This window comes from Chelonoidis abingdonii, chromosome 3 (genome assembly GCF_003597395.2).
Source record: "Chelonoidis abingdonii isolate Lonesome George chromosome 3, CheloAbing_2.0, whole genome shotgun sequence".
Lineage (NCBI taxonomy): Eukaryota > Metazoa > Chordata > Testudines > Testudinidae > Chelonoidis > Chelonoidis abingdonii.
In genome coordinates, this window is record NC_133771.1 from 191,014,907 (window position 1) to 191,041,300 (window position 26,394).

The following is a 26,394-nucleotide window of genomic DNA, read 5'->3' on the forward strand; positions in this document are numbered from 1 at the left end:
TCACAGAACATAATTCCCATAACCACAAATTAGGCATATGCAACAAAATTCATGTCTCAGAGAACTTAAAACTTGCCAGCAAAAGACACTAGCCTCCTTACATTGGATAAAGCTTAGATTAAACAGGCGGGACATTCTGTGAAGCCTAAGAGTTGGCCTGTCAGACCACCAGAAGAAGCAGATTCCCTGAGTGATGATCTTCCACCTCCCCTGAGGGGACATAGTATAAATTAAATGCATCAGCAGCCGGAATAGTTCAGCTGACTTCAAATCTCTTGAGTGTGAGGTTTTGCTCTCTCCATTCTCTAGCTAGGATTTTTCTTCTCATGTCTCTCCTTCCAACCCTTCAACCTTCCCCCTCCTCCCACCACTACTGCACACCCCACCCCAGTGAGATATCTGCATCTCTCCCAAAGGGGTGGAGATCCTGCCATGCTCCCTCATATTTCCTGTCAGCACTAAGAAGCTCAGAGCAGGATGAGGAGGCAGCAGAAATGTGAGAGAAAGAGAGGGGCCTTTCACTAGGCTATTGTGCACTCTTCTTGCTATCAGAAGTACCATTCTGTTTTAAACAGATCCTGCTCACTTCTGCTGACAACTTGCCTGGAGAAGGCAGAAGGAGTAAGAAGCAGATGGAGGGAGTGCTTCCTACTGTCTGCCCCCAAGGATGGTGTAGTCTTCACCCGTCTCCTCTCAAAAGTAAGATAGAGAGTATGGCTAGCCATGTGAGTGCTGTGTCCAAAGCTGCATGAAATAGTACCATGGTAATCAGAAGATCTTGAGTCAGCTTAGAAGAATCATCATCCACATGAATAAGGAAATCATCCAGATCAACATGATTTAGCAGTTCCAGCACCAAGTTCCAGAAAACACAATAAACTCAAGCAAGGAGGCAAATGTGCAGTGGGGTGGTGTAACAGAATACTGGGCTTTGAGACACATACATATGCCCCAGGCAGCCTGTTATGGTCCTTTAACGCAGGGAGATGTAGTTATTGGTCACAAGTCTGCTCCTAGTCACGTGCTTTGCAGATGTCACATATCAGGCATCTTACAAGAGTAGCAGACAGGTGAGACCCAGGGTCAGGGAAGGCACTCTTCACAACTGATCTGGCTGTGAATACGCCTCAGCTGCGGAGGGCTATACAAGACCCTGAGGGGTGGCAAATTGGTTTTCAATCGTTTCTAGGTGAATAAAGAAAAAGCTTTGAGCAATGCAACTGGGCCCTTGTCAAGTCTACGATTTCAACTTCCTGAGCTGGTGCATCCAGCTCCCCACTCCCTTTTGGCATGCACATGTTTCCCATTAAAGCATTATTTACTTTTAAGAAGCACCAAAAGAACAATTCATGACTAGAAATCTGTATGAGATGATATTGTATTTTTTTTTATTAGGCACAGTTAATTTATATCACTCACAGTTTATTAGTGTATTCAGAATGTAATGAGTGTGTACAGAAGCAAAGTTAAATGGCTTAGTATACACTATGACAATAAGGTACTTTTTTTTAAATGAGACTATTTATTGCTCCTCAGTACACATCATATTTGAAGAAAACGCAACAACTGACAAAAATGCTGAAGTCTTGTTAACTCAAGGATCCTCTATCTATATATTCTGAGTTGCACTGAAGCTTCAGACTAAAGGCAGACGATACACACTTCACCAGAAGGATCATATGCAAGGGGGGAGGGGAGGAGAAACACATCAGTATCTTTTAACAAAATAAACATTCACAGATATTACAGTGAATTCACCATTTTATTTCTTTTAACATAAATCACTAAGAATTATGTTGCCTAACGTAAAAATCATTGCATTTTAACTTATCAAGAAAAAAGGAGGTGAAGTTACATAAATGTAGCTACTTGTTATTCCATTTACAGATCCAACACACTAGTTGTTAATTAAAGCTATTCATTCTGATTATACTTCTTTTAGTAAAAAGGTAACAATATAAATCAGAAAACAAACAGAAGAACAGTGAACATAAAACACAGTCTTAGTTTTCATTTATTAGAAACAAAACTAATTTTTAATTTCATATATTTTATTCAACAAATGCAGTTTCATTTTCATTTTTTAAATTGCAAAACAGAGCAAGTTCAGAGGCTCTTCACTGAAGGTTATATAACATTTTGTAATAAAAAAAATTATACCTCACTTATCCTGTGAGGATTTACCACTCCGCATCTCCAATGGCTTTTGCGAACACATAATCTTTACCCCCGAAGCACATTACTCCATCTTTCAAATAGAACTTCCATTTGTTCTTACTTCGATGAATCTGATTAGAAAAAATGAAAATCAGTGCCCCCAAGTGTGTTACTAGGACATCTTCAGAAACTGACTGGTTTCTAAGAATTAAACAAAGCTGGTAGTGGGGTAGGGCTGAAGGACTGAAGTTAACCTTTGTTAGCACTAAATACATAAAAAACTGCTTCTCTGAACAGAGCTCAGATATGGAGTACTGTGAAAGTCTGACATGCCAGAGAATAGATTGAGAGATACACTCTCAAATATCAACACCTTGATTGCATGACTTGTGGGTGAAGCTACCCATGTCTGTATATTGCATTTTTGTATTTTGCATGCAGTTCTGGACATGGTAGCATAGTAAGAGAAGGCCAAAATAATATACAGCAACCAAAAATATGGCTAAAAAGCACAATGTTCCACACAAAGGAGGTATGAATGTATTCAAATATGGGTAGGTGTAAAAATATGGTTTCATACTGTAGACCTACAAAAAAAAGTTCTGTGCAACACAAAAATCTTTTTGAGCATAAGCTTTCGTGGGTTACAGCCCACTTCATTGGACGCATCCTGTAGCCCACGAAAGATAATGCTCAAATAAATTTGTTGGTCTCTAAGGTGCCACAAGTACTCCTGTTCTTTTTGCGGCTACAGACTAACATGGCTGCTACTCCAAAACAAAAAATCTTTGTAGTTCATCTTGAAAGGCATGGAATTAAACGGTTTTACAGATTCCTCAGATTCTCAACTTGATTTGGTTTTCAAGACTAGGAAACAAAAAGAATGCCTCCTGATTTTCTGGTTATGATATTTGTGATAGAAGTTGTTTTTTTTTTTAAAGAGCTAAAACATGTTAGAATGACAGTCAACCCACTTCTATCCTCCCACTATGTTTAATAGCCCTAAAGATAATTAGGAACAGAATTTCAAGATAATTATATTCTGCCTTTTGGCCAAAGAGACCATGATTTCAATCACTCCTCCCTCCATTAGAATTTTTTTTAGTAAAACTGGTCTGTCTGGGAAAAGTAACCAATATACCAGCTAGCCAACATATTATTTCATAGCAAAAAGAAAAAAAAAGGGTGGGGGGGACAAGAAAGACTCAGACTTTCATGCCAATCCATAGCTCTCAAATTCTAATCACATCTGTTATGAAATCCCTTCACGGCAGCTCTGGTTTCAAGCTCCACATTGATATAAATATATTTCAGACCAAATTTTCCATTCATCCATATAAAATCTTAATTTTAGAGAGGAACACTTTAAAATTCCAGCACTTATAGTATTAAGTATCGTAGGGAGAAATACAGTATCACAATACAAATAATGTAGTTCCGATTCAGACGAGCTTTCTATACAACTGATCCTCTAAATTTTTAAAAAGTGGCTAGTGATTTTGGGCTGAACTTGACAAACCTTAAATGGTCTGATTTTCTGAGATCAAGTGCTCATCGCTTTCTAAATCTCAGATTCCTTTAAGGCATTTCAAGTTTGGCACCTAAAATCAGTAATCACTTTGGAAAATGTAGGCCCCTATTTCCAAAAGCCACATATTTGACAAAAATAACATTTGTTGAAGCTGAAACTTTCCATTATTTCAAGATAAGATGTAATTCTAACAAAGTTTGGTTTTCCAATTTGAATTCCAGGTACACTAAAGCAAAAAAGCAGCCACCTGAATTCCAAAGGGTTTGTTTGATTCTAAACTAGCTCAGAAAGAACTTTATTGTGAACAGTAACACAGGACAGGCCATTTGTCTTCATTAAGAACTCTGCTTATTTGCTTTGCTTATTTGAAAAGATGAATTTGTGGTAAACATTTTTAAAATCCTTTTAGGAATATTTTACTATCAGATACTCTTCCCTTCTTATTGCTCACTCAGTCCATACTTAACTTTACTCATGAGTAGTTTTATTGAATCCACTGCAATTATTCATCTCACTAAATTTAAGGATGTGCGTGTGCCTGCAGGACTGGGACACATTACACTCTGATGCACTGCAGAACAGCAATCCCAAACCACAAAAAACAAACGCAAAACCACCACCACACCACAAAGCAGAACATTGTAATAACCAAGAATGAGCTAGGTCAGCAACAATCTGAACAAAAACCGTAACAGTCCAAACAGCTGGTCTGTAGCAGCCTTCCCTGAACAGCTGCACACCCTCAGAACTACACATGCGCACACCCACACCCTTAAATAGGAACAGCAGCACTGAGTTCAGGCAGCAGGAACCAGGAAACAAAATAGGAACAGAGAGCAGGAAAGCAACACCGCCCCCCCCTGCTTTTTTTTGCACTTTATGATGTTCAATTTTAAATCCTTCTTCTCTGACAGCCCTTGTAAGAAGTTTCTCCTTTTACAGGAAAACTGTAGATGAATTTTCAAACAATAGTGCAAATAAGTTTACATTCTTTTGTTTTTTATGTGCATTTCAAACAGATGATTAAATTATTTAAAACACTGATGAAACAACTGACATTCTCCACACACACGCATCCCCCAAAATAATTCTTACCAGAAACGAATGGGCTAAAATTACTGTTTAAAGGAACAGGGTTATACACTGTACCTTGTCATACTGACAAACTATAACGTTATCTGTGTCAAACAAGTCTGGTGTGTCCTGCTCACTGACATCATCGCTGGAATTTAAAGGATCCTGGAGAATAAAGGTCACATTTAAACACCGTTATTTACTGTCTTTTAAAAAAGTCTAATATACTTGTTGTAACACAAGACATTTTTTCACACTGATATTCCCCCCTCCAAAAAAATGACTAAGATTTATAATTACAAGTAGCACTCAAGGCTGACAAAGTTAACTCCACTTTCTCTCCCAGAAATTGGAATGCTAAACCAACTTCCATATGTCACGAGGCAAGACTCTCTGAAAGGTGATTCAAGGAGAAAAATCATATAATAAATGTAATTGTTCTGTGACTAAATGTTCCTCAGCTTTCCTTGGTCTCCTGGGAAACAGACAACTTGTAGCATGCACTGCCTGATTCCCCTTCCAATCTTGTTTAGTGTTTTAGAAGCAATGGAAACCTAGGATTCATAGATTCTAAGGCCAGAAGGGACCATTGTGATCATTTAGTGCAGTGGTTCTCAAACTTTTGTACTGGTGACCCCTTTCACACAGCAAGCTTCTGATTGCAACCCCCATTATAAATTAAAAACACTTTTTAATATATTTAACACCATTATAAATGCTGGGTTTGGGGTGGAGGCTGATAGATTGTGACACCCCATGTAATAACCTCATAACTCCCTCAGGGGTCCCGACACCAAGTTTGAGAACCCCTAATCAAGTGCAACGTCCTGTGTAACGCAGGCCATAGAATGGTGCTGAATTAATTCCTATTTGAATTTGAGTATATCTTTTTTTAAAAAAAAGACATCCAGTCTTGATTTAAAGATTTTGTGATGGAAAATCCACCACAGCCCTTGTTAAATTATTCCACTGATTAATTACCCTCACTGTTATTTCCAGTCAGAATTTGTCTAGATTTAATCTCCAGCCACTGGATCTTGTTATAGCCTCATCTACTAAACCGACAGGCTACTATCAAATTTTGTTTCCCACGTAAGTACTTACAGACTGATACTTGATCAGGTTGCTTAGATCCAGAATATCCACTAGTAGATTGAGGCAGAAGACATAGTTAAAATGTGTTTTCAGAGCAGAATGTAATAGCTATGGGGTGGATTTGAGAGCTTCTTGAGCAGACCAGAAAATGGATTCATCCCTAAAACTTTTTTTGGTTAAGCTAAACAGATTGAGCTCCAGGAATCTATTACTATAAAGATATGTTTTCCAATTCTTCAATAATTCTCGAGGCTCTTAGCTGAAACCCCTCCAATTTATCAATATACTACTTTAATTATGGATATCAGAGTAGCGTAGCAGCCAAACTAGTGCCAAAACTCTATATTCTCCCATTTATACATCCAAGGACCACATTAGCCCTTTCGGCCACAGCGTTGCACTGGGAATTTATGTTCAGATGATTATCCACCATGACCCCAAAATATTTCCCAGAGTCACTGCTTCCCAGGATAGAGGCTCAGGATGAAATCCTGACCCTCCTTAAACAAATAGCAAGAGTCCCTTTGATTTCAGTGAGGCCAGAATTTCACTCCTAGCCTCAAGTTTTGTAATTAAAAGCTTGTTAATTCATCCAATAAGCAACAGATTCACAGCAACTCCTCCTATTTTTTATGGTCTGCTCAAGAAGCTCTCAAACCACCCCATAGCTATTACATTCTGCTCTGAAAACACATTTTAACCATGTATTCTGCCTCAATCTACTAGTGGATATTCTGGATCTAAGCAACCAGACATGCAGATAGGCACATTAGTTTAAACATTCTAAAGCAAGTCAGAGTAATTACCTCCTCAATTATGTCTATTTGGGGCTCTTCAGTATCACTACTACCGCTGGATTCAGCATTTGAAATACTATCACCTTCTTCATCTTCCTCCTCCTCCAACACTTTCAGATCCTCTGCATCAATAATACCAATAAATTCATTGTCTTCCACATCTCTTGTACTTTCTATTTCCTCCTTAGGAAAAACATCATCAATTCCATCTAGCTGAATGATCCCTTCAATGTCACTGCAGATATCCTTTTCTGTCCGTGTGTCAGATTCCATCAGTACAGCAGGTTCCATCTGACAGGAATAAGAAGGTTCAATGAGAGCTTGACAAGAGGTCTGATTTTTTACAAGAACTCAACACCCAACAGCTTCCATTCTTCTCTATGAAATCTGTTGGGTACTAAAAGTTTGAAAAACTTGTCACCTTATTTAGGTGTTTAAATGGGAGTGGAGCTCTTTTTTTTTTTTTTAAAAAAAGTTGAGCTCCAATTATGAGTGCTGAGCACTTATGAAAATATGGTCATATATAGATTTTCCTGAAATGAACCCCATTTCAAATACTTGTTCAATAATATGAAATCCATTTTTCCAGACATCGTTTTTAAATATGGTCTCTAATACTCAAAGCAAATTTCCCATTAAAAAAAAAAATCAATAGATATTAGAACTGTTAAAAAAATCAGAATTTCTGATCCAAGGGGAATTCTGATATTTGGAAAAAAAATAATTCTGATTCAGAATAAAAAGTAACAATGCCAAAAATTCAAAAAACAAACAAACAAACACTCTTGCAAAATATAATTTCCAAAAATAATCTGGTCAGGTAAACTGAAATGTTTCATTTAGTTAAAATCTCATTGTTTTGATTTGATTTTTTCATATTTTATATTATTTTAAAATTAGGGTTTACTGTATTTTAATATCATAATTTTTTTTAAAGTTTTGTTAATGAAAGTCATTTTGAATTAAAAACATTAAAATGCTTTGTTTCAGTTTTCTTCTAAATAAAGTTTTGTTAAAAACAAAACACTCCGTGGACCATTTCAATTTCAACTACACCTCTACCTCGATATAATGCAACCCAATATAATACGGGTTCACTTACAATGTGGTAAAGCTCTAACACGCTGCTCTGAGCAGCATGTTAAGGGTGCCCGGCCAGGCCGGGGCCGAGGGGTTCGATAAGAGGCAGAGGTCTCGGGGGTGGTCAGGGGCTCTCCCTCCCAGGATGTGGGGGGCAGGAGCTGTGGGAGGGCACTTTTCGGGGGTTCGCAGTCCCAGGGTGGCCCGGAGGATTAGCGGGAGGCCAGGAGCAGCCCATTCTGCTTCCCTCACCCGACCCCAGCTGAATGGCTCGGGGGAGGGGGCTTGGGAGAAGGGATCCTCCCTGCACTCACCAGCAGTGGTGGAATCGGAGCAGCCCAGCCCCAGTCCTCTCCACTCCGCCAGCTCCCCAGCCACAGCACTCTGCTTCCTGCTGCAGGTGAGTATGAGTGGCATCCTTTCCCCAACCTCCCCGCACTCACCTGCGACAGGAAGCGGAGCACCGCAGCTGGGAGGTGGCAGAGTGGAGCAGGCTAGGGCCACGTCTCTGTGCTTCCTGCTGCCAGTGAGTGCGGAGGGCGTCCTTTCCTCAACCTCCCCGCACTCACCGGTGGCGGGAAGCGGAGCAGCCCAGTCCCAGCCAGCTCCACTTCACCAGTTCCCAGCCGTGGTGCTCCACTTCCCGCTGCAGGTGAGTGAAGGACCTTTCTCCAGCTGCCCCCCAGCAACACAGCTGGGCCAGGGCAAGGAAAATGGAGCGGGCTAGGGCCACGTCACTCCGCTTTCCTCCACAGATGAATGTGGGCAGCCATCCTTTCCCCAACCTCCCCACACTCACCAATGGCGGGAAGCGGAGCACTGCGGCTGGGAGCTGGTGGAGCGGACTGGGGCCAGACTGCTCCGCTTCCCGCCAGTGAGTGCCTGTCAGAAGGCAGGGTGTGTATGAATAGGGGTCAGAGCAGTCAGGGGACTGGGGTTCGGTAAGGGGTGGGGTCCTGAGCTTGATTAGGGATGAGGATCTCTGGAGGAGGTGGTGAGGGAACAAGATGGAGGCAAAGCAAGTTTGATATAACGCGGTCTCACCTATAACTCGGTGAGATTTTTTGGTCTCCCAAGGACCACGTTATATCGGGGTAGAGGTGTAACTGAAAATTTTCTGACAAGACCAGTTTTCCATTAGAAAATACCATCTAGCGACAACAGATATGTATCTCTGTATAGGCAATTCCTTGATACCAAAGCATCCATTGCATCAAAAAACATTGATGACTTTCAGGAACAAATACCTTAGAGCTTGTCTTCACATACAGAGCTACAGTGCTGCAGCTGTATTGCTGTAATGCATTAGTAAAGATGCTACTATGCCAACACGAGAGCTTCTCCCATCAGCGTAGTTAACCCACCTCCCTGAGAGACAGTAGCTTCTCCCATCAATATAGTTCTCTCTACACAGAGGGTTAGAGGCCAGTATAACTGGGTCACTCAGGGCCGTGGATATATATCAATATAGGTCTATACTGTAGACGTGGCCTTAGGTTTGGTCTACATCTGTGCCTCTCAAGCTTTCCAGACTATTGTACCCCTTTCAGGAGTCTGATTTGTCTTGCGTACCCACAAGTTTCAGCTCACTTAAAAACTACTTGCTTACAAAAGCAGACGTAAAAAATACAAAAAAGTTTAACAGTTCACTATTACTGAAAAATTGCTTACTTTCTCATTTTTACCATATAATTATAAAATAAATCAATTAGAATATAAATATTGTACTTCCATTTCAGTGTATAGTATATAGAGCAGTATAAACAAGTCATCATCTGTATGAAATTTTAGTTTGTACTGATTTCGCTAGTGCTTTTTATATAGCCTGTTGTAAAACTAGACAAATATCTAGAGGAATTAACATATTCCCTGGAAGACTTCTATGTACCCCCAGAGGTACATAGACCTCTGGTTGAGAACCAATGGCCTACACTACCAACTTATGTCAATATAACTACATTGCTCAGGGACGTGAAAAATCCATACCCAAGTGACGCAGTTATTACTGACCTACTCCTCAGTGTAAACAGAGTTACTGCCTTTCAGGGAGGTGGATTAACTACGCCGATAGGGGAAGGTCTCCTGTCAGCATAGTAGCATCTTCGCGAAAGTGCTACAGGGGTGCAGCTGCAGCACTGTAAGTGTAGACAAGTCATAGAATCATAGAAGATGAGGGTTAGAAGAGACCTCAAGAGGTCATCTAGTCCAACCCCCTGCTCGAAGCAGGACCAACCCCAACTAAATCATTCTTGTCCTCAGTTTATACCACAGTGGGCCAAATTCTGCAGTGGTAGGTAGAAACTGACTACAATTGAATGAGGGCTTGATCTAATGCCAGTTAAGTGACTGGAAAGGCTGCTATTGACTTCAGTGGGTTTTGGATCAGGACCTCAAAAGCACTGAGACAGAACAACGAAAAGTCATATATGTAACTCAGTAGTTCCCACATCTTAACAATAGAAAGGGGTATTTAATATAGTCTGCATAGTCATTCAATCTATAAAACATATGTATTGAAAAAGTCTACCAAAACAAAAGCCCAGGACTCAGGTTTGCTCTCTCTTGCAATCTTAGTACGAATCTCACAAAATTTGGTGCTTTACTTAAAAAGTGGGTTTTTTACATAATACATGAGAATTTCACTTTTCACTTGAAAAGCAAAACAAAACGTCCATGTTTTTATCACTCATGGATGTGGAGAAAAGCTTGAAAATGTGACCTGAGCACAAACAAAATATTGTCCAGCTGCTCATTCAGGGAGTACTGTCCATCCTGTGCCCTGAATAAGGCAGGGGTCCTCTAGAAAAAGTAGTTTTTAATTACATGGTCACATACACTCATAATACATATGCACAAAGGGTTTGAATACACAAAAGAAGGTTACTCACTTTTGTAACTGTTGTTCGAGATGTGTTGCTCATATCCATTCCAATTAGGTGGGCATGCGCTGCGTGCACAATCGGAGAATGTTTACCCTTGCAACACCAGGTGGGTCAGCTGTGGAGCCCCCTGGAGTGGTGCCTTAATGGTGCTGGATATATACCCCAACCAACCCAGTGCCCCCTCGGTTCCTTCTTGCTGGCTACTCCGACAGAGAGGAAGGAGGGTGGGTTTGGAATGGATATGAGCAACACATCTTGAAGAACAACAGTTACAAAGGTGAGTAACCGTCTTTTCTTCTTCAAGTGCTTGCTCATATCGATTTCAGTTAGGTGACTCCCAAGCCTTACCTAGGTGGTGGGGTCGGAGTGAGACATCGCTGAGTGCAGAACCGCTGACTTAAATGCGGCATCGTCTCTAGACTACTGAACTAATGCGTAGTGAGTGGCAAAGGTATGTACCAATGACCAAATGGCAGCTCTACAGATTTCCTGTATTGGAACCTGGGCCAGGAAAGCGGCCGATGAGGTTTGAGCCCTCGTGGACAGGGCCGGATTAACTTTTTGTGGGCCTGGAGCCAAACATATTGGTGGGCCCCCATGTGGTTGTGATGAGCCCCTTCCAGATATGGTCCTAGCGTGACAGCACCACTGATGCCATAGTAAATGTGGTATTGCCGGGATGAGAATGAAAACATTTATTCAAAAACAAAATAAGATATTTGAAGCCAAACTGAGACCTCCACTCAGCCCAGAGAGAACAAACTGGGCTAACATCATTGTACTCAGACACCACTGAATTTGGTTTGTGTGGGAGGGCAGTTGTTTGTTAGTTTTGTCTTTTTTAATTTAGACACTCAGGGCCTGCTTAGGGCCCTGAACACAAGTGCTTAATTAGCATACTTATGAGCCATATTAAACCCGGATGCAGCAGTCAGCGGTGTCGCATCTGCATCTCCCCACTACCACCTCCTCCACCCAAAGTTAGGTTTCCTAAATATATTTTTTGAAAGTTGCATTTTCTGCTTTGGTACAATAATGTTTACAAAACTTTGGGACAGAGTGTGGAGAGGAAAACTGCTGGTGCCCATCTTTTGCAGGGTGAAAGGGCCACTGAAACACATACCACTTTACCACAAAGGCTACCACAATCCAGCCTCAAGTTCCTACCCCAATCTTCACACCTGGGCTCTCCCCTCATCCCTCCTACTGTCCCCATCCCACACAACAAACCCCCTAACAAAGGCTCTCCTCAGTCTTCCTGCTACTGCCCACTCCCTGCACACTTTCATCCCAGGGCTGCCACCTCCCTCTCTTCTACTACCCCCCTTCTATACACACACACACACACACACACACACCACACACCTTCAACCCAGACTCTCTCCCCCGCCCCCTGCCACACCAACCCCCACCTTAACATCCTGCTTCTCCTACATCCCCCCACACGGAGTCACCACCAGCTCCCCCATCGCACCCGGACTTGCCCCACAACTGCCCCTTACCCCCAAAACCAGGCTGTGCCCCCTCCCCTCCCCAGAGTGCAGGGAGACAGTTTCTAGGTATTGCCACTAGCAGGGGGTGCAGCAGCCAGCATTGACAAGTCCCGCTGTCACTGCCCACCCCTGCTCCCAGGCACCCCAGACAACCACCTCCCACCCTGAAGTGCAGGGTCAAGACAGTGCCTAGGAGCCCCCAGGCATCACAGTCGCTGGGGGGCTGCCCTCAGCTCCCCACTGCCCCAGGAGAATGGGGGAGACTTGAGGGGACGGGGAGCACAGTGGGATTAGCACCAGGAACCCTCGGCCTGCACCAGACCATTTCCTGGCTTGGGATTTCTTTTTGGTCCGCTCAGACAACTTCAGCTGGGATGGCTGGTAGGATGGTGAGCGCATTCTGGGACTAGTAGTGTAGCTGGCAGCGCAGGTCCTAGGGCCCCTGCGGAACACAGTGGCATGCAAACTACAACTCCCAGCACACCCTGCAACCTCCAGTCGCTGCTGCACCTGCGCACTGTGCTCCCCAGGCTGCTGGGAAATTGCTGACTCTTCACATTGCTGGGCTGTGGCCCAGGCTGTATTAACCCTTTGTGGGCCCCTTCCAAGTGTGGGCCTGGCGCTCTGGCACCACTGGAGCCATTGTAAACCTGGTACTGTTCGTGGAGTGGGTGGTGAGGCGTGGGGTCTGGACACCGGCCAAGTCATAGCAAGCACAGATACAGGCCGTGATCCATGAGGAGATGTGTTGCGAGGAGACTGGTAGGCCTTTCATCTGGTTGGCCACTACAACGAAAAGTTAGGTTGTTTTCCTGAATGGCTTCGTATGCTCAATATAGAAGATGAGAGCCCTATGAATGTCAAGGGAGTGCATACATTGATCCTGCCACACAGCGTGTGGCTTCAGATAAGAGACTGGGAGGAAAATGTTCTGGTTCACATGATAAGCTGATACCGTCCTGGGCAGAAAGGCAGGGTGTGGACGAAGCTGCACCTTGTCTTTGTGGAAAACTGTATATGGCGGCTCTGATGTGAGGGCTCTGATCTCAGATATGGGTCTCGCTGAAGTGATGGCTACAAGGAAGGCTGTCTTCCAAGATAGGTAGAGAAGTGAACAGGTGGCCATTGGCTCAAACGGGGGCCCCTTGAGCCTGGAAAGGACCAGGTTAACGTCCCAAGCCAGAACTGGTTGTCGCACTTTTGGGTAGAGGCAATCTAAACCCTTCAGAAATCTAATGACCATCGGATTGGAGAAGACAGAGGAAGCATATTCTCCTGGATGGAAAGCTGAGATGGCTGGCAGGTGCACCCTGACAGATGATATCACCAGGCTCTGCTGCTTTAGGGATAGGAGATAGTTTAGGATGAGAGGTATCAACGCCTGCAAAGGGGGTGTGGCGCGCTGCTCGCACCAACAGGAGAATCGTCTCCATTTTGCCAGGTACGTGGCCCAAGTGGAGGGTTTCCTGCTGCTTAACAGACCTGCTGCACCAACAGTAACTCTGACTGAGTTAGCCATGCAGCATCCAAGCTGTAAGGTGGAGCGATTGCAGGTCGGAATGACAAAGGCACCCGTGGTCTTGCGAGATCAAGTTCGGCCACAGCAGGAGTTTGATCGGAGGCTCTACTGATAACTCCAGGAGCGTAGTATACCAGTGTTGCCTAGGCCATGCTGGGGCGACCGGAATCACACGTGCCTTGTCCCTGCGTAACTTGAGCAGGACCCTGCGGACTAGCGGAATGGAGGGAATGTGTAGAACAGCTGGTCTTTCCACGGAAGTAGGAAAGTGTCCAGTAGGGAACCTGGAAAACATCCCTGGAGAGAACAGAACATTTGGCACTTCCGACTGTTGCGCGAGGTGAATAGGTTGATCTGGGGAAACCACCACCTCAGGAAGATGGAGTGGATGACATCTGAGCAAATCGACCACTTGTGAGGCTGGAAGGACCTGCTGAAGCTGTCTGCCAGCGAGAGAAATGATGCCACCAGATGTATCGAGTGGACTACACACAACTCCCACAGACGAATGGCCTCCTGGCAAAGGGGGCACGACTGGGCTCCCCCTTGCTTGTTGATGTAGAACATGACCATGGTGTTGTCTGTGAGGACTGCCACACCAAGGCCATGTAGGTGCCCACGAAATGCCTGACATGCTAGGTGTACTGCCATCAGCTTTCGTACGCGGATGTGCAGAGTTACTTCGGATGCAGTCCAAAGGCCCAGCATTTGGAGTTCCCTGAGGTGGGTGCCCCATCCCAGAGATGATGCGCCTGTGACTAGGTACAAAATGGTACCCCTTCGCACACTGATGTGGTGTCCAACCACCAATGAAGGGAGGTCAAAACCAATTTTGGAACAGTGACCACCATACTCAGGCTGTCTCAACCTGGTCGATATACTGTTAATAACCAGGCCTGAAGCAGGCGAAACCAAAGTCTGGCATGCCTGGTTACATAAGTGCACGAAGCCATGTGCCCCAGAAGGCTGAGGCACGTCTTTACCGTGGAAGTCGGACAGTCTTGAAGGCTGCGGATGATGTTCGCCATTGACTGAAAACGTGCGTCCGGTAGGAGGGCTCGAGTGAGTCTGGAGTCTAAGACTGCCACAATAAACCCTGGGTTGGTTCTAAAGTCGGCTTTTCATTGTTGAGCAGGAGGCCCAGATGGTGGAAGGTGCTTAGGGTGAGTCAAACGTGGGATTGTACTTGGTCCCTGGTGTGGTCCCGAATGAGCCAGTCACCAAGATACGGAAACATTTGGATCCGTTGTCGATGAAGGTAGGCTGCCACGACAGCCATACACTTGGTGAACACCCTGGGAGCTGTGGACAGGTCGAAGGGAAGGACAGCAAATTGGTAGTGTTTGTGACTGATAACAAAGCGAAGGAAGCATCTGTGCCCTGGGTAAATGGCTATGTGGAAGTATGCATCCTTCACGCTGAGGGTGGCGTACCAGTCTCCAGGATCCAGGGAAGGAATAATGGTCCCCAGTGAAACCATGCGGAACCTCAATTTTACCATGAATTGTTGAGTCCATGCAGGTCTAGAATGGGCCGAAGCCCACCCTTAGCCTTGGGAATTAGGAAGTAGCAGGAGTAAAAACCCGTGCCCCTTAGCTCCCTTGGAACCTCCTCGATTGCTCCCATAGACAGAAGCGTTTGGACCTCCTGCATCATGAGCAATGCCTTAGAGGGGTCCCTGAAGAGGGACAGGGAGGGAGAATAGGAGGCAGAGGAGAAAGAAAACTGGGGAGAATATCCCTTTTCCATCATGCAAAGAACCCATGGGTCTGAAGTTATATGGGACCAGGCATGGTGGAAATGGGAGAGACTATCTTGAAATGGAGGGAAAGGATCCTGGATGGTGATTGGTACACTGTCCTCGGGCGCACCTTCCAAAGTTTTGCCTGGTCCCGTCGATGGGGGTTTGGGAGGGCCTTGGTTCTGACCAGGTTGGAGGCCGGTGGATTTCTTTCTACCACCGAGTCCGCATCTTCTATAAAAGTCCTGCCTTGGACAAGGTGGTGAGGTAGAACCATTGAGGCTGTGACTTAAAGGGCTTGCGCTGGGTAACCGTGGTGTGCGTTCCCAGGGAGCGCATGATAGCCCTGGCATTTTTCAGGCTGTGTAGTCTAGAGTCCATTTTGTCTGAGAACAGGCCCTGCTCATCAAATGGCAGGTCCTGCAGGGTCTGTTGTAGCTCTGGAGGTAGGCCAGATACCTGCAGCCAGGAGATGTGTCGCATGGCTATGCCTGATGACAGGGTCCTAGACACAGAGTCTGCCACATTTAAGGAGGCCTGTAAGGAAGTCCTAGCCACCTTTTTGCCCTCTTCGACTAAGGCCCCAAACTCATCCCTGGACTCCAGTGGAATTAACTCCTTAAATTTCACCGTGGAGCTCCACGAATTATAGTCTTAATGGCTCAGGAGCACTTGTTGGTTTGCGACCCTGAGCTGAATACCCCCTCGCTGAATAAATCTTGCACCCAAACAAATCAAGATGCCTGGCGTCTTGATTTGGGCACTGGAGCTTGTTGACCATGCTGTTTCCTTTCGCACACTGAGGACACCATTAGTGAACATGGCTGAGGATGAGTATAAAAGGTACTCGTACTCCTTGGAGGGGACAAAGTATTTTCTCTCCACTCCTCTAGCCGTCAGTGGAATAGAGGAAGAGGTCTTCCAGATTGTCTTGGCGTCGGTCTGGATGGTGCGGATGATAGGCAATGCTACTCGGGACGGGGCCTCCACTGAAAGTATGTTCAGCACTGGGTCCTCCAACTCCACTACCTCCTCCGCTTGGAGGTTCATATTACATGCCACCCTACCTAAAAGGTCTTGGTGGGCACAAAGGTCTATCAGGGGAGGACCTGAGGTTGTTGTTCCCGCCACTGCCTCATCTGGAGAGGATGAGGAAGATGCCACAGGGGCCAGGGGATCCTGTGGCAGATTGTGTTGCGAGGGGTCCAGTTGGCCAGGATCCGCTATACCGGGGTCTGGGGCCTGTGCTGGGGTCGGTGCAGACGCTTCCATACCCCACAGAGGAGGATGACTTATGGTGGCTTCTGGTACCTGAAGTTCTGAACGGGAGGCCCCTGATTGAACCCCTTGGGCTTGGTGGTACACACATGGGGTCCAGAAGGACCATTGTGCAGGTTCCTGATTAGGGTCTTGGCCTTTGTCTTGCCATTGACCCACATTACTCTTGCCCTGGCTTGGAGTGGGGTAGGCTGAGCACGAGGAGCCCTCGGACTGTGATGACCGTGAGGCGGAGCGCAAGGGCCAAGGTGGTGCAGAGCATGTCTGTATCGACTCTCCGGGGCGTGGTGCAGACCAGTACCAGGTCGCTGGAGAGCAGTGCCAGCGAGGCGCTGGGGAGCGGTATCGGGATCGAGATCGGTGTCAATGACTGAGCCGGTACCAGGATCCAGATCTGGATCGCGCTGCCGCCGCCTGCGGGAGCGGTGCCGGGATTGGCTCCAGGAAGAAGATTGGTGCTCTGATCGGTGCTGGGAGCGACATCGGGACTCCGAACGGTACCGTGGCCCAGAACCGTGCCGTGAGGTGGATTGGTGCCACAAGTATGACCAGCGCCGTGAGAAGGAACAGCGTTGGGAGCGAGACCTGCTCCAGGATTAGGAGCGGTGCTGTGTTTCCATGCTATGAGATGACAGATGTATTAGGGCTGGCTTACCCCTAGACTGTACCGCACGAGTCGGAGGTGGTGCTGTAGTCTGCGCTGGTGTCAGCTCTGAGTGGGCGATGAGGTCTCTCGTTGTTGCAAATGTCGCCAGCATCAACAGAAGCCAGGGCTCAACCATGGTTCAGGTCGGGGAGCCAGTGTGTGTTGGACTCAATGGCTCCTCCCTCGGTGCCAGAGTCAACAGTTCCGATATCGGCACTTGTACCCTCAGTTGCAACTCCGAGATTGGCAAAAGGAGGTGCCGGCTCCTGTTGCTGAAAGACAGTCACCTCCAGCTTGTGCTCTCTCTTCTGGCCTGGAGACAGGAAATGGAGCCAAGTCACTTGCACTGGACATGGTGCTCGAGAGGTCTGGGGCCACAGGCCTCTATCCGAGTCCACCCATGGTGCAGTACCTGAAGCTGCTGCCGAGACTATGCACTGACGTGCTCAGTGCCGGCACTTGGCGCGTCGATGGGGAATCCAGGCTAAGGGCCTCCTCCATAAGGAGCTGCTTGAGCCTAAAGTCTCGCTCCCTTTTGGTTCGAGGTCTGAACGCCTTACAGATCCTACACTTGTCAGCCTGGTGAGACTCCCCGAGAATCTTCAAACAAAAGTCGTGGGGGTCTCCTGTTGGCATAGGCTTTGAGCAGGCTGAACACGGTTTAAAATCCGGAGCCTTGGGCATGAGCCCAGGTGGCATGCAGGAAGCAGGAGGACCCTTTCCAACCCGCTAAATCTAATTACAACCGTAACACTATAACAACTACTGCACTATATAACTAGAACTATCTATAACCAGGAAGCAAAAGCTAGGGATAGTGGAGGACAGCTATGCCACACTCCACAGTTCCAATGACCGTCATGGGTGGTAAGAAGGAAGTGAGGGGGAGCTGGTTTGGCTGGGGTATATATATATCCAGCGCCATTAAGGTGACACTGCAGGGGGCTCCACAGCCAACCCACCGGGTGTTGCTAGGGTAAAAATTCTCCGATGATCATGCACATGGCACACGCACACCTAACTGGAATCAATATAAGCAAGCACTTGAAGAACCACCTTCATTCTGGCTTTGGACCCTTAATAATGTTCTTATACCAGTTTTTGTTTTTCTGTGTAATAATTATATGGGTTGTTTATGGAAGGGTTCTGCTGACATGAGCCATGAAACCAAAGCTTGGAGTTATCTGCTCATGTCATCATAACCTTACAAATGGGCCTTATGTCCATTCAGGTTGCGGACTCCCACAATAATGAAGCCTTCACTGAGACCAGAACTGGATTCCAAGGCCAAGATTTTAAGAAATGACTAGTGATTTTCATAGCCTAACATGAAACTCCTTAATAGGAGCCTGCATTTTCTGAAAGATCAGGACCCTTAAATACTGACAAGTTGGTCACCCAAAAACTGAGACATTAGTCGTTTTTGAAAATGCAGCTGCATAGGTCTTATAACGGGGGTGGGCAAACTTTTTGGCCCTAGGGCCACATTGGGTACAGAAATTGTATGGAGGGCCAGGTAGGGGAGGCTATGGCTCCCCAAACAGCGAGGTGTGGCCTGGCCCCCGCCTCCTTTTCAGCTCCCCTCCTCTGACTGCCCCCCAGGACTCCTGCATCCTATCCAAACACCCCTGTTCTCTGCTCCCTGACCATCACGCTGGGATGACCATCCATCCCCTATCCAATCCCTCCTGCTCCCCAGCTCCTGACCACCCCCAGGACCCCTGCCCCTATCCAATCCAATCTCCCCTAATCCCCACTCCCTTACCATCCCCCTGGGGCCCCCAACCCCCTATCCACCCTCCCTGCCCCGTCCTTTCCCTGTGCGTTTCCCCTGCTTGTTTGGCTGCTCTCCCTGGCAGTCAGGCAGGGCTTGCTCCCTGCCTGGCCTTGGCAGCTGGGGACAGGGGCCAAGCATGCTGGGAGTGGAAGGGGGCCTTGGCTTGCTCTGCCCCTGTCCCCAGCAGCAGCAGGGCCCAGGCCCTTTGACCGCCACCCTGCAACTCTCCCGGAACTCCCCCTGCTCCTCGCCCCCTGACCACACCACCCTGGAGCATAAGTCTGGTGGTGCTATAGCTGTGCTACTTGGCCAGGCGCTGGGGGGGAACTGTGACTGGTCCTGATCCCGCTCCCTGGCAGCAGCTTGGGGGCCAGAGGGAAGGGTCCTGCAGGCCAGATGTGGCCCACGGGATGTAGTTTGCCCCCCTCTGTCTTATAATTATTAGTACTAAATGATTCTAAGAACTTAATAAGGAGGGATCTGAGCCTTCAATCATTTAGAATCATTTAGGATGTCCCACAGAATTCAACACTAATAAAGATTAAAAACCCACACACTTCTGAGATACCACACTGAAATATTATTGCATTATTCTGCACTCCTGGGATTCTTTTTTTTTTTTTAAACCATTCTTCTAAATCTTCCAGACCATATCAGTTTGTTTCAAAACCAGGTTCCATATAGAGCTGACTGAATAATGCAGAATGTGTTCCATTAGTCTTTGTTCAAGTTTTAAAATGAATTTACCTTGACCACATTTGTGCACTCTGAATATTTTAGTGATTGGGGTTTTCCAGGCAACAGTTGTTGCCAAATGCATTTCTAACCAGAGAAGCCTCTGCCTTCATCTGATCAAGGAATAGAACCAAGACCACATGGTTACAAGATAAAAATCACAGCTAAGCAGCTTGAATTTAAAATATTTGTAATAAATTCATGGAGTACACAATTTAGACAGTTCAAACAAATAAATTCAAGAAAACCACAATCTGCTTGTGGACATTCCATAAATTATAAAAGAGGCTCTTTAATGAAATCAGCGATCTAATACAAATTATTTGCATACCATTAGTTGAATGATTGTATTTCCCTCAATTAAAAACACTTTTCTTTTAAGTTTTCACTCATATCACAATATAATTTGTGGATTCTGAATGCGAGTACATAGTCTGACAGGAACTCCTCCTCATTTGCTAGCCAAATTGTATTCAAAAGGCAATTTGCCCACCATGGCTTGAATCTGACCTATGATTTCAAGATCACAATGATATGGCAGTTTTTAAAGAGGTCATTGGTATGAACATTCCCATTTAACCTACATATTTCAGCAATGTTAATTCTTGAAAATCAGAAAGTAAAAATGAATAGGTCATTCGTGTTGTCCAAATGAAGTGAAGTGTAATGTATGCGATTTACTTATAAGTTAAATTCTTGAAGTTTTCCATTTTTAAAATGCAGAGGTGCTGTTAGTAACAAATAGATTTGTTTTATAGTTTCCCTTTAATATACTAATTCTTTAGATAAATATCTACTTTCATCAGATATTTTCACCAAGTTAAAGTTCATTACAAATTTTTAAAACAATGAAGGTCCTACCTCTTCAGTGACAGAAATGCTTTCCTGCTCTTTTAGAAGGGTACTAGCATCCAAGCTATTACCCAGAATAATCTCAATGATATCATCAGACACCTGTTGCTGCACTGAATCTTGAAGCTCTGTGGATAATTGGTCTTGCACACTCTGAGTTATGCTGAATGAACCACTTGCCATTGGTTCAGTGGTAGAATCCATTTCAGAGGACTTTGAAGTAAACACAGCTGTTTGAAGGTTGGCGTATTGGAATTTTTCTGTTGAGTTTGCCTGATGATTCAAAATTGTATTAGTTGTAACTTGCTGCTGACTCCTAGTAGGTTGCTGTAATAGAGTAGCATTTGCAGAGTTTTCTGAGTGTTTTGCTTCCACTTCCCTTTGTTGTAGCACCGTGGGCTGCTGGAGTGGGGCTTCCTGGGTTTGTAGTCTTTCAGCAGTTGCCTGAACAGAAGACGCATTCACCTGTGCAACAGTGGCAATACTGGCCTGCAGTACTGAAGGCTGCCCAAGCTGCTGAAATATTTGCTGAATAGGATGTTGCAGAATACTTGTACCTCCTGGGGCCTGTGTAACCATAACAGGCATATTTACCTTATAGAGGTGCCCTATAGAGAGAAGTATTAATAATGGATTATTAAAGCTACCTGTTGGAAGTTAAGCTGATGCTGACTTACTGTTATCAGTGTTAGAATTCAGATGCCAGAACTGCCTACTCCCAACTTCATTCAGTTATATTGTCTACATTGGCCTTAAAATAGTATGAAGTAACCATACAAACCAGCCGTCAAAAGGCTTTGGAGTTGGAGATAAAACACTCCTATTTTGAAGCAGCACAAGGGCAGGGGCCAATGTTTCCTCTAATTTTTTCCATCCACGTGCAGAATAAACTTTGTTATGTGCACCAAGGTTTGTGTTGTTAGACAAGAGTTAAAAATTCAGTTAGCAGCTGAGACAGAAACCCACATAACTAACAAGCAGGCCTCCAAAGGCCCACGACAATGGCTGCTGTAAACACTTGATAACTTCAATGGTTAGATGACTGCCCAGTAACTCAGCCTCTCACTAAGAAAACAGTACACACCCTCCACAGCTCTCCAGATATCTGTGGACACTCACCCTGATCCCCACCCCTTTGCCTTAAGGATAGTCACAAATAATTAATGTAATCAGAATGGTTTCTATGCGTATGTTCTGTTCCTGTCATTATGTTAAGTGTTCTCTCTCCCTCTCTCTCTGTAACAATGTTTGTCTCTGTAAGTACAAAATAAACGCAAATAGATTAATAAGAAAATGTATATAACTGGTCACTGTAACATCATACTTTTAAAGCTGTTTATCAGTCTTCCCAGTGCCATGAATAAACCTCTTCACCGTTGTCTGTGCTGCCTGATTCTTCCATCAACCTAGCTACCGCCTCTCAGGGAGGTGGATTACTACACTGAGGGCAGAAGCCCTGCCATTAACATAAGCAGTGTCTATGCTAAAGTGCAAAAGCAGTGCAGCTGTGCCACTAGCATTTTAAATTTAGACACAGCTTGAGGCAGGAGACAGAACCAGCACCACTTCCAACAGTGTTTGGAGAGTACTCTGGTAAAAATCTCAGCACCTGGGCTTAGAGGCTGAACTACCAATATATTTTCCCTTACTGGTGGGCTATTAAGTTTTCCAAAGGGCTGAAGTGGTAAAATGTATGGGTATCATTAAAGTCAGTAGATAGGACTCAATACACATAGGTAGATCTGATGGAGGAAGATGGTGTCATTTTACATTGCTGTTCTATTCTGAATAACAGTTTAAAAGAAAAGTGGTTACGCCCATTGGTTTGGTTTGATTTATATTTGGGGAGACAGCTCCAGTCAGGCCAATCAGGCTGCCTGGGGTGGAGGTGGGGGGCAAATTCCACACCTACCCAAGAGTTGCAGTTTAGGGGGGACAATGCCCCTTTTCTACCCCCTCACCCCAAACTACACCCATGGTTACACCACTGAGGGCTGCCTTTTCTTCCAAGTGCTCAAGGAGAGGGTTAATTTCTCCACACAGCCTTCTAGGCTATACTATGTAACCCTGTCAGAAAGAAAAGGATGGGGACTGCGGATGGAAGGAATTGATTAAATCAAGCAGTTAAGGAAAATCCACCCTGACAAGGCAGAATCTGCCTGCACCTATTGGAGACTGGATAGACTCTCTCCTTCAGTCAGGAGGAGGACATGCCCACATCTGGGCTGACACAGGAGAACCTACAGCAGGAGCAGTGTAACAGAGAATGGCGTCATCTGGGAATGATGTTAAATAACATTGCAGAGGTGCTCTATTACATGCTGCAGATTCAACAGACACTGTAACTCGTCAATAGCAGTCACTTTATAAGCAGCTACAGCTTCAGAAAGAGAGACAAGAGGATAATTTGTTTTCTCCACCAATACTTTACTTTGGCATCCAGTTTACACCCCATGCACTTGTGATCATCTTTCGAGATCTGTTCATAGTTGTAGCCCATGAGGTCAGTTTGCTAGCTTGCTATATTGCATAATGTTTTCTTCATTGGTTTGATTGATTATATTATTTTCTTGGGTTTTGCTTATGCTGAATTCCGTATTATATTATTTATAATAGTTATTCATCATAGTTGGCTGTAACGCAAGGAACCTACAGACTCTAGCTAATCATACAGGATATAGGCAAGTCAATATGAGCTTTTGTAACCTTTGGCATAGATAAATGGCCTACTGGTTACCCCTTTTGACTTTGGAGAACTGAACAAGGAACTGAATATGTTTATCACCGGTCTGGAACAGACCAGTAACCGCAGGCTACACCACAGAACATAGAAGTCATAAGTTAGGCCAAGAGCAATGGTTTCGGGGATGACATAATCAATATTAATATATATGAATATATGTCATAATATGATACTCTATAGAGTAAGTGTACCCAACGATTTATCTAGGTGAGGAAATAAGATTTTGGTATGGTTGGGCCTTGATTAAGGCAGTGCCAGGACCCTATAAGAGGGAAAACCACCAAGCAGGAGGATCGCTCTTTCCTATCTTTTATCAAGCTATCAGCTCAAGTTTGCAATATAGCTTAGCTATTCAACACTTGAACCTAATCCCTACCAACTTGGGAAGCCTGGACCATCAAATTCATCGGGCATGACAAAGACAAGGCTGGTCCTCTGTCTCCCACTACCAGGTCTTCAGGGAAGGATGTAAGAATGCTAGTTTAAGTAGTCTTTTAGAATAGAGATGTTACCACCAGGGGTCATAGAACTGTATTACTTCTTTGTGACTCTGCTTTATATTGTTTATTATTCTTTCATTCATTTTAATAAAGATTTTAACAATTTGGTATTGTTCTTAGTATAAGCGTCCTTGCCACACAACCTGAGGGTCCTCTCACAACGTCATACTCTGCATTCTCTAACCCTATAGCCTGAATTGGGACAAGAACCTAAATATCTTCTGGTCAGATCATTGGCGAGCCACAATAAACTAGCCCATAAATTCAGGTCAAAAAACTCTATGTACTCTAACTGGTGTCTGAGTTCAGCTTTTCTGAATCTTACCAGATGCAGTCTGTAGCGTTACTCCAGCAGGTACATGGATAGGATAAGCGATACCCGAAGGGAGAGTCAAAGTTGCACTGGTTCGTGAAGCATCCTAGACACACAGCAGATTTACTAGGGAAATTAAGTTGCGTTTCGTGCTCTATCCTTTGAGCCCTAACAGTCATACTTAGCAAAATGCAGCTCAAGAAATCTAAGTTATAGTCTTTCCCCATGATCATCCCTACTGAAAAATGGTTTTGACCCTTAAACTACAGCAAGGTGAGCAGTGTTTTGTAATGAAGTGCTTAAGAAAATTAGACTTGTCTTGAGTACCTCCCCATTTATGTGCTCTCTGCCCAATGTGCCCCTTCCCTTTCCAGCTCCTATTTCTTCTCTAGGGAAAACTCCTCCTTGCAGCCCCTCACTCTGCACCTCAAGCACCAGTATACTACTTTTCCCCCATAATATCCAATGTTTGAAGAGCCTCCTGCATTTCAATATTAACAGTATGTGACTACGAAGCAGCCCTACCACCGCCCAAATAATTCACGTCCCCCCACCACAATGCACATCCACAAAGCCCTCTACTAAGGCAGCTAAGCCTGTTTCCAGGGCTCCCTGTTTCACAGGGTGTCACTCCACCAATACACCTAACTTCTAAAAATGGCAGCCATCCCTTCACTCATTTTCAACATTTGCTCTAATAGCAGAGCAGCCAGGAACACCCATCCCCCCCTTACTCCATTGTCAATGGTGGTTGCTCTGAAGGGGTCTCTGGAGACAGCTAGATTTGAAAGGTTTTAATCACAATTATAAGGACTAACTTTTATGTTTTCTTTTTTTATTTTTAAATCATAGAATATCAGGGTTGGAAGGGACCTCAGGAGGTCATCTAGTCCAACCCCCTGTTCAGACCAGGACCAATCCCCAGACAGATTTTTGCCCCCTCAAGGATTGAACTCACAACCCTGGGTTTAGCAGGCCAATACTCAAACCACTAAGCTATCCCTCCTCCCCCACTTAGATTCTGCAGATGTTGAATGCACACACCCAGCAAAGACTCCTCCCTCTTGTCTACTGTACATCATGTAGGGCACAGACAAAATTATCAGAAGTACTATTAGGCACTGAAAATTACCCATGTGCTGTCAAGAGCAGGGGTGAGCAAACTTTTTGGCCTGAGGGCCACATCTGGGTGGTGAAATTGCATGCAGGGCCATGAATGTAGGGCTGGGGCAGAGGGTTAGGGTGCAGGAGGAAGTGTGGGGAGGCAGTGTGTAGGAGAGGGCTCAGGGCAGGGGGCTGGGGTGCAGGAGAGGTGCAGGGTGCGTCAGGGGATTCAAAGCAGAGGGTTAGGGTGCAGGTTTCGGCCCGGCGCAGCTTATCTTGAGTGGCTCTGGGATGGCAGCAACACGCAGCGGGGCTAAGGCTGGCTCCCTGCCTGCCCTGGCCCTGCGTCGCTTCTGGAAGTGGCCAGCACCACATCCCTGTGGCCTGTGGTCTAGAGCATCTAGATACTTCTGCCTCCCACTAAGTCCTTTAACAAATGCAAAGAACCTTAACTTTTTCATTTAGAGAGTTAAATATTGTAAAGTTAGAAATAAAATAGCATTAAAATTACATACCAGGTCTGCTGTTGTGAACTGTTGAATACCTCTGCCAGCAGGGATGACTAAAGAAGCTACACAGAAACAATAAGTATTACACAAAAACAAAGATACACTGATATAGGCACACCAAAGTATTAGCATTCAATTTCATATACATTGTAGCTTCTGTCAACACAAACTACACTGAGGACAAGACAAATTACTTACTATCTGGTCTTAGAGTGATAAATATGTTTTAAGCGAACAATCCTGAACATTGCTGAATACATTTGCCATTATTTAATATTTCAGCAAGTCTTTGTAATACTTTGGAAATTTATAAATCTAGAATATTTGTAAGTACTGTTATTCACAAGACCTTGCTGAGTTAAACAAACTGAAGAGTTAAATTAAAAGATTTTTCTGAAGTCGCATTGTAGAAATTAAGTTTGGCATTTCTATTTATTACACCACTAGTTTAACCTGACTGAGGGTACGCCTACTCTACAGGATTATTCTAATTTTACATTAACCGGTTTTGTAAAACAGACTGTATAAAGTCAAGGGCACGCGGCCACACAAAGCACAATAATTCGGT

General features: G+C 44.9%; 1 protein-coding gene across 2 annotated transcripts in view; it reads right to left on the reverse strand.

Annotated features, from left to right (window-relative positions):
• Window positions 1–1,759: 1,759 nt before the first annotated feature.
• Window positions 1,760–26,394, reverse strand: part of GTF2A1L (general transcription factor IIA subunit 1 like) — a 32,848-nt gene continuing 8,213 nt past the window's right edge. Inside the window, exons 4-9 of one of the 2 annotated variants that reach the window (XM_032787123.2) lie at window positions 25,833–25,888; window positions 24,226–24,319; window positions 20,667–21,265; window positions 6,664–6,945; window positions 4,838–4,927; window positions 1,760–2,288 (exon numbers count right to left, since the gene is read on the reverse strand). In XM_032787123.2, coding sequence (XP_032643014.1) covers window positions 2,181–2,288; window positions 4,838–4,927; window positions 6,664–6,945; window positions 20,667–21,265; window positions 24,226–24,319; window positions 25,833–25,888 — 1,229 coding nt within the window. In that variant the 3' untranslated portion in view covers window positions 1,760–2,180. The remainder of the gene's footprint in view (window positions 2,289–4,837; window positions 4,928–6,663; window positions 6,946–20,666; window positions 21,266–24,225; window positions 24,320–25,832; window positions 25,889–26,394) is intronic. The other variant, XM_032787124.2, reaches the window with a different exon arrangement.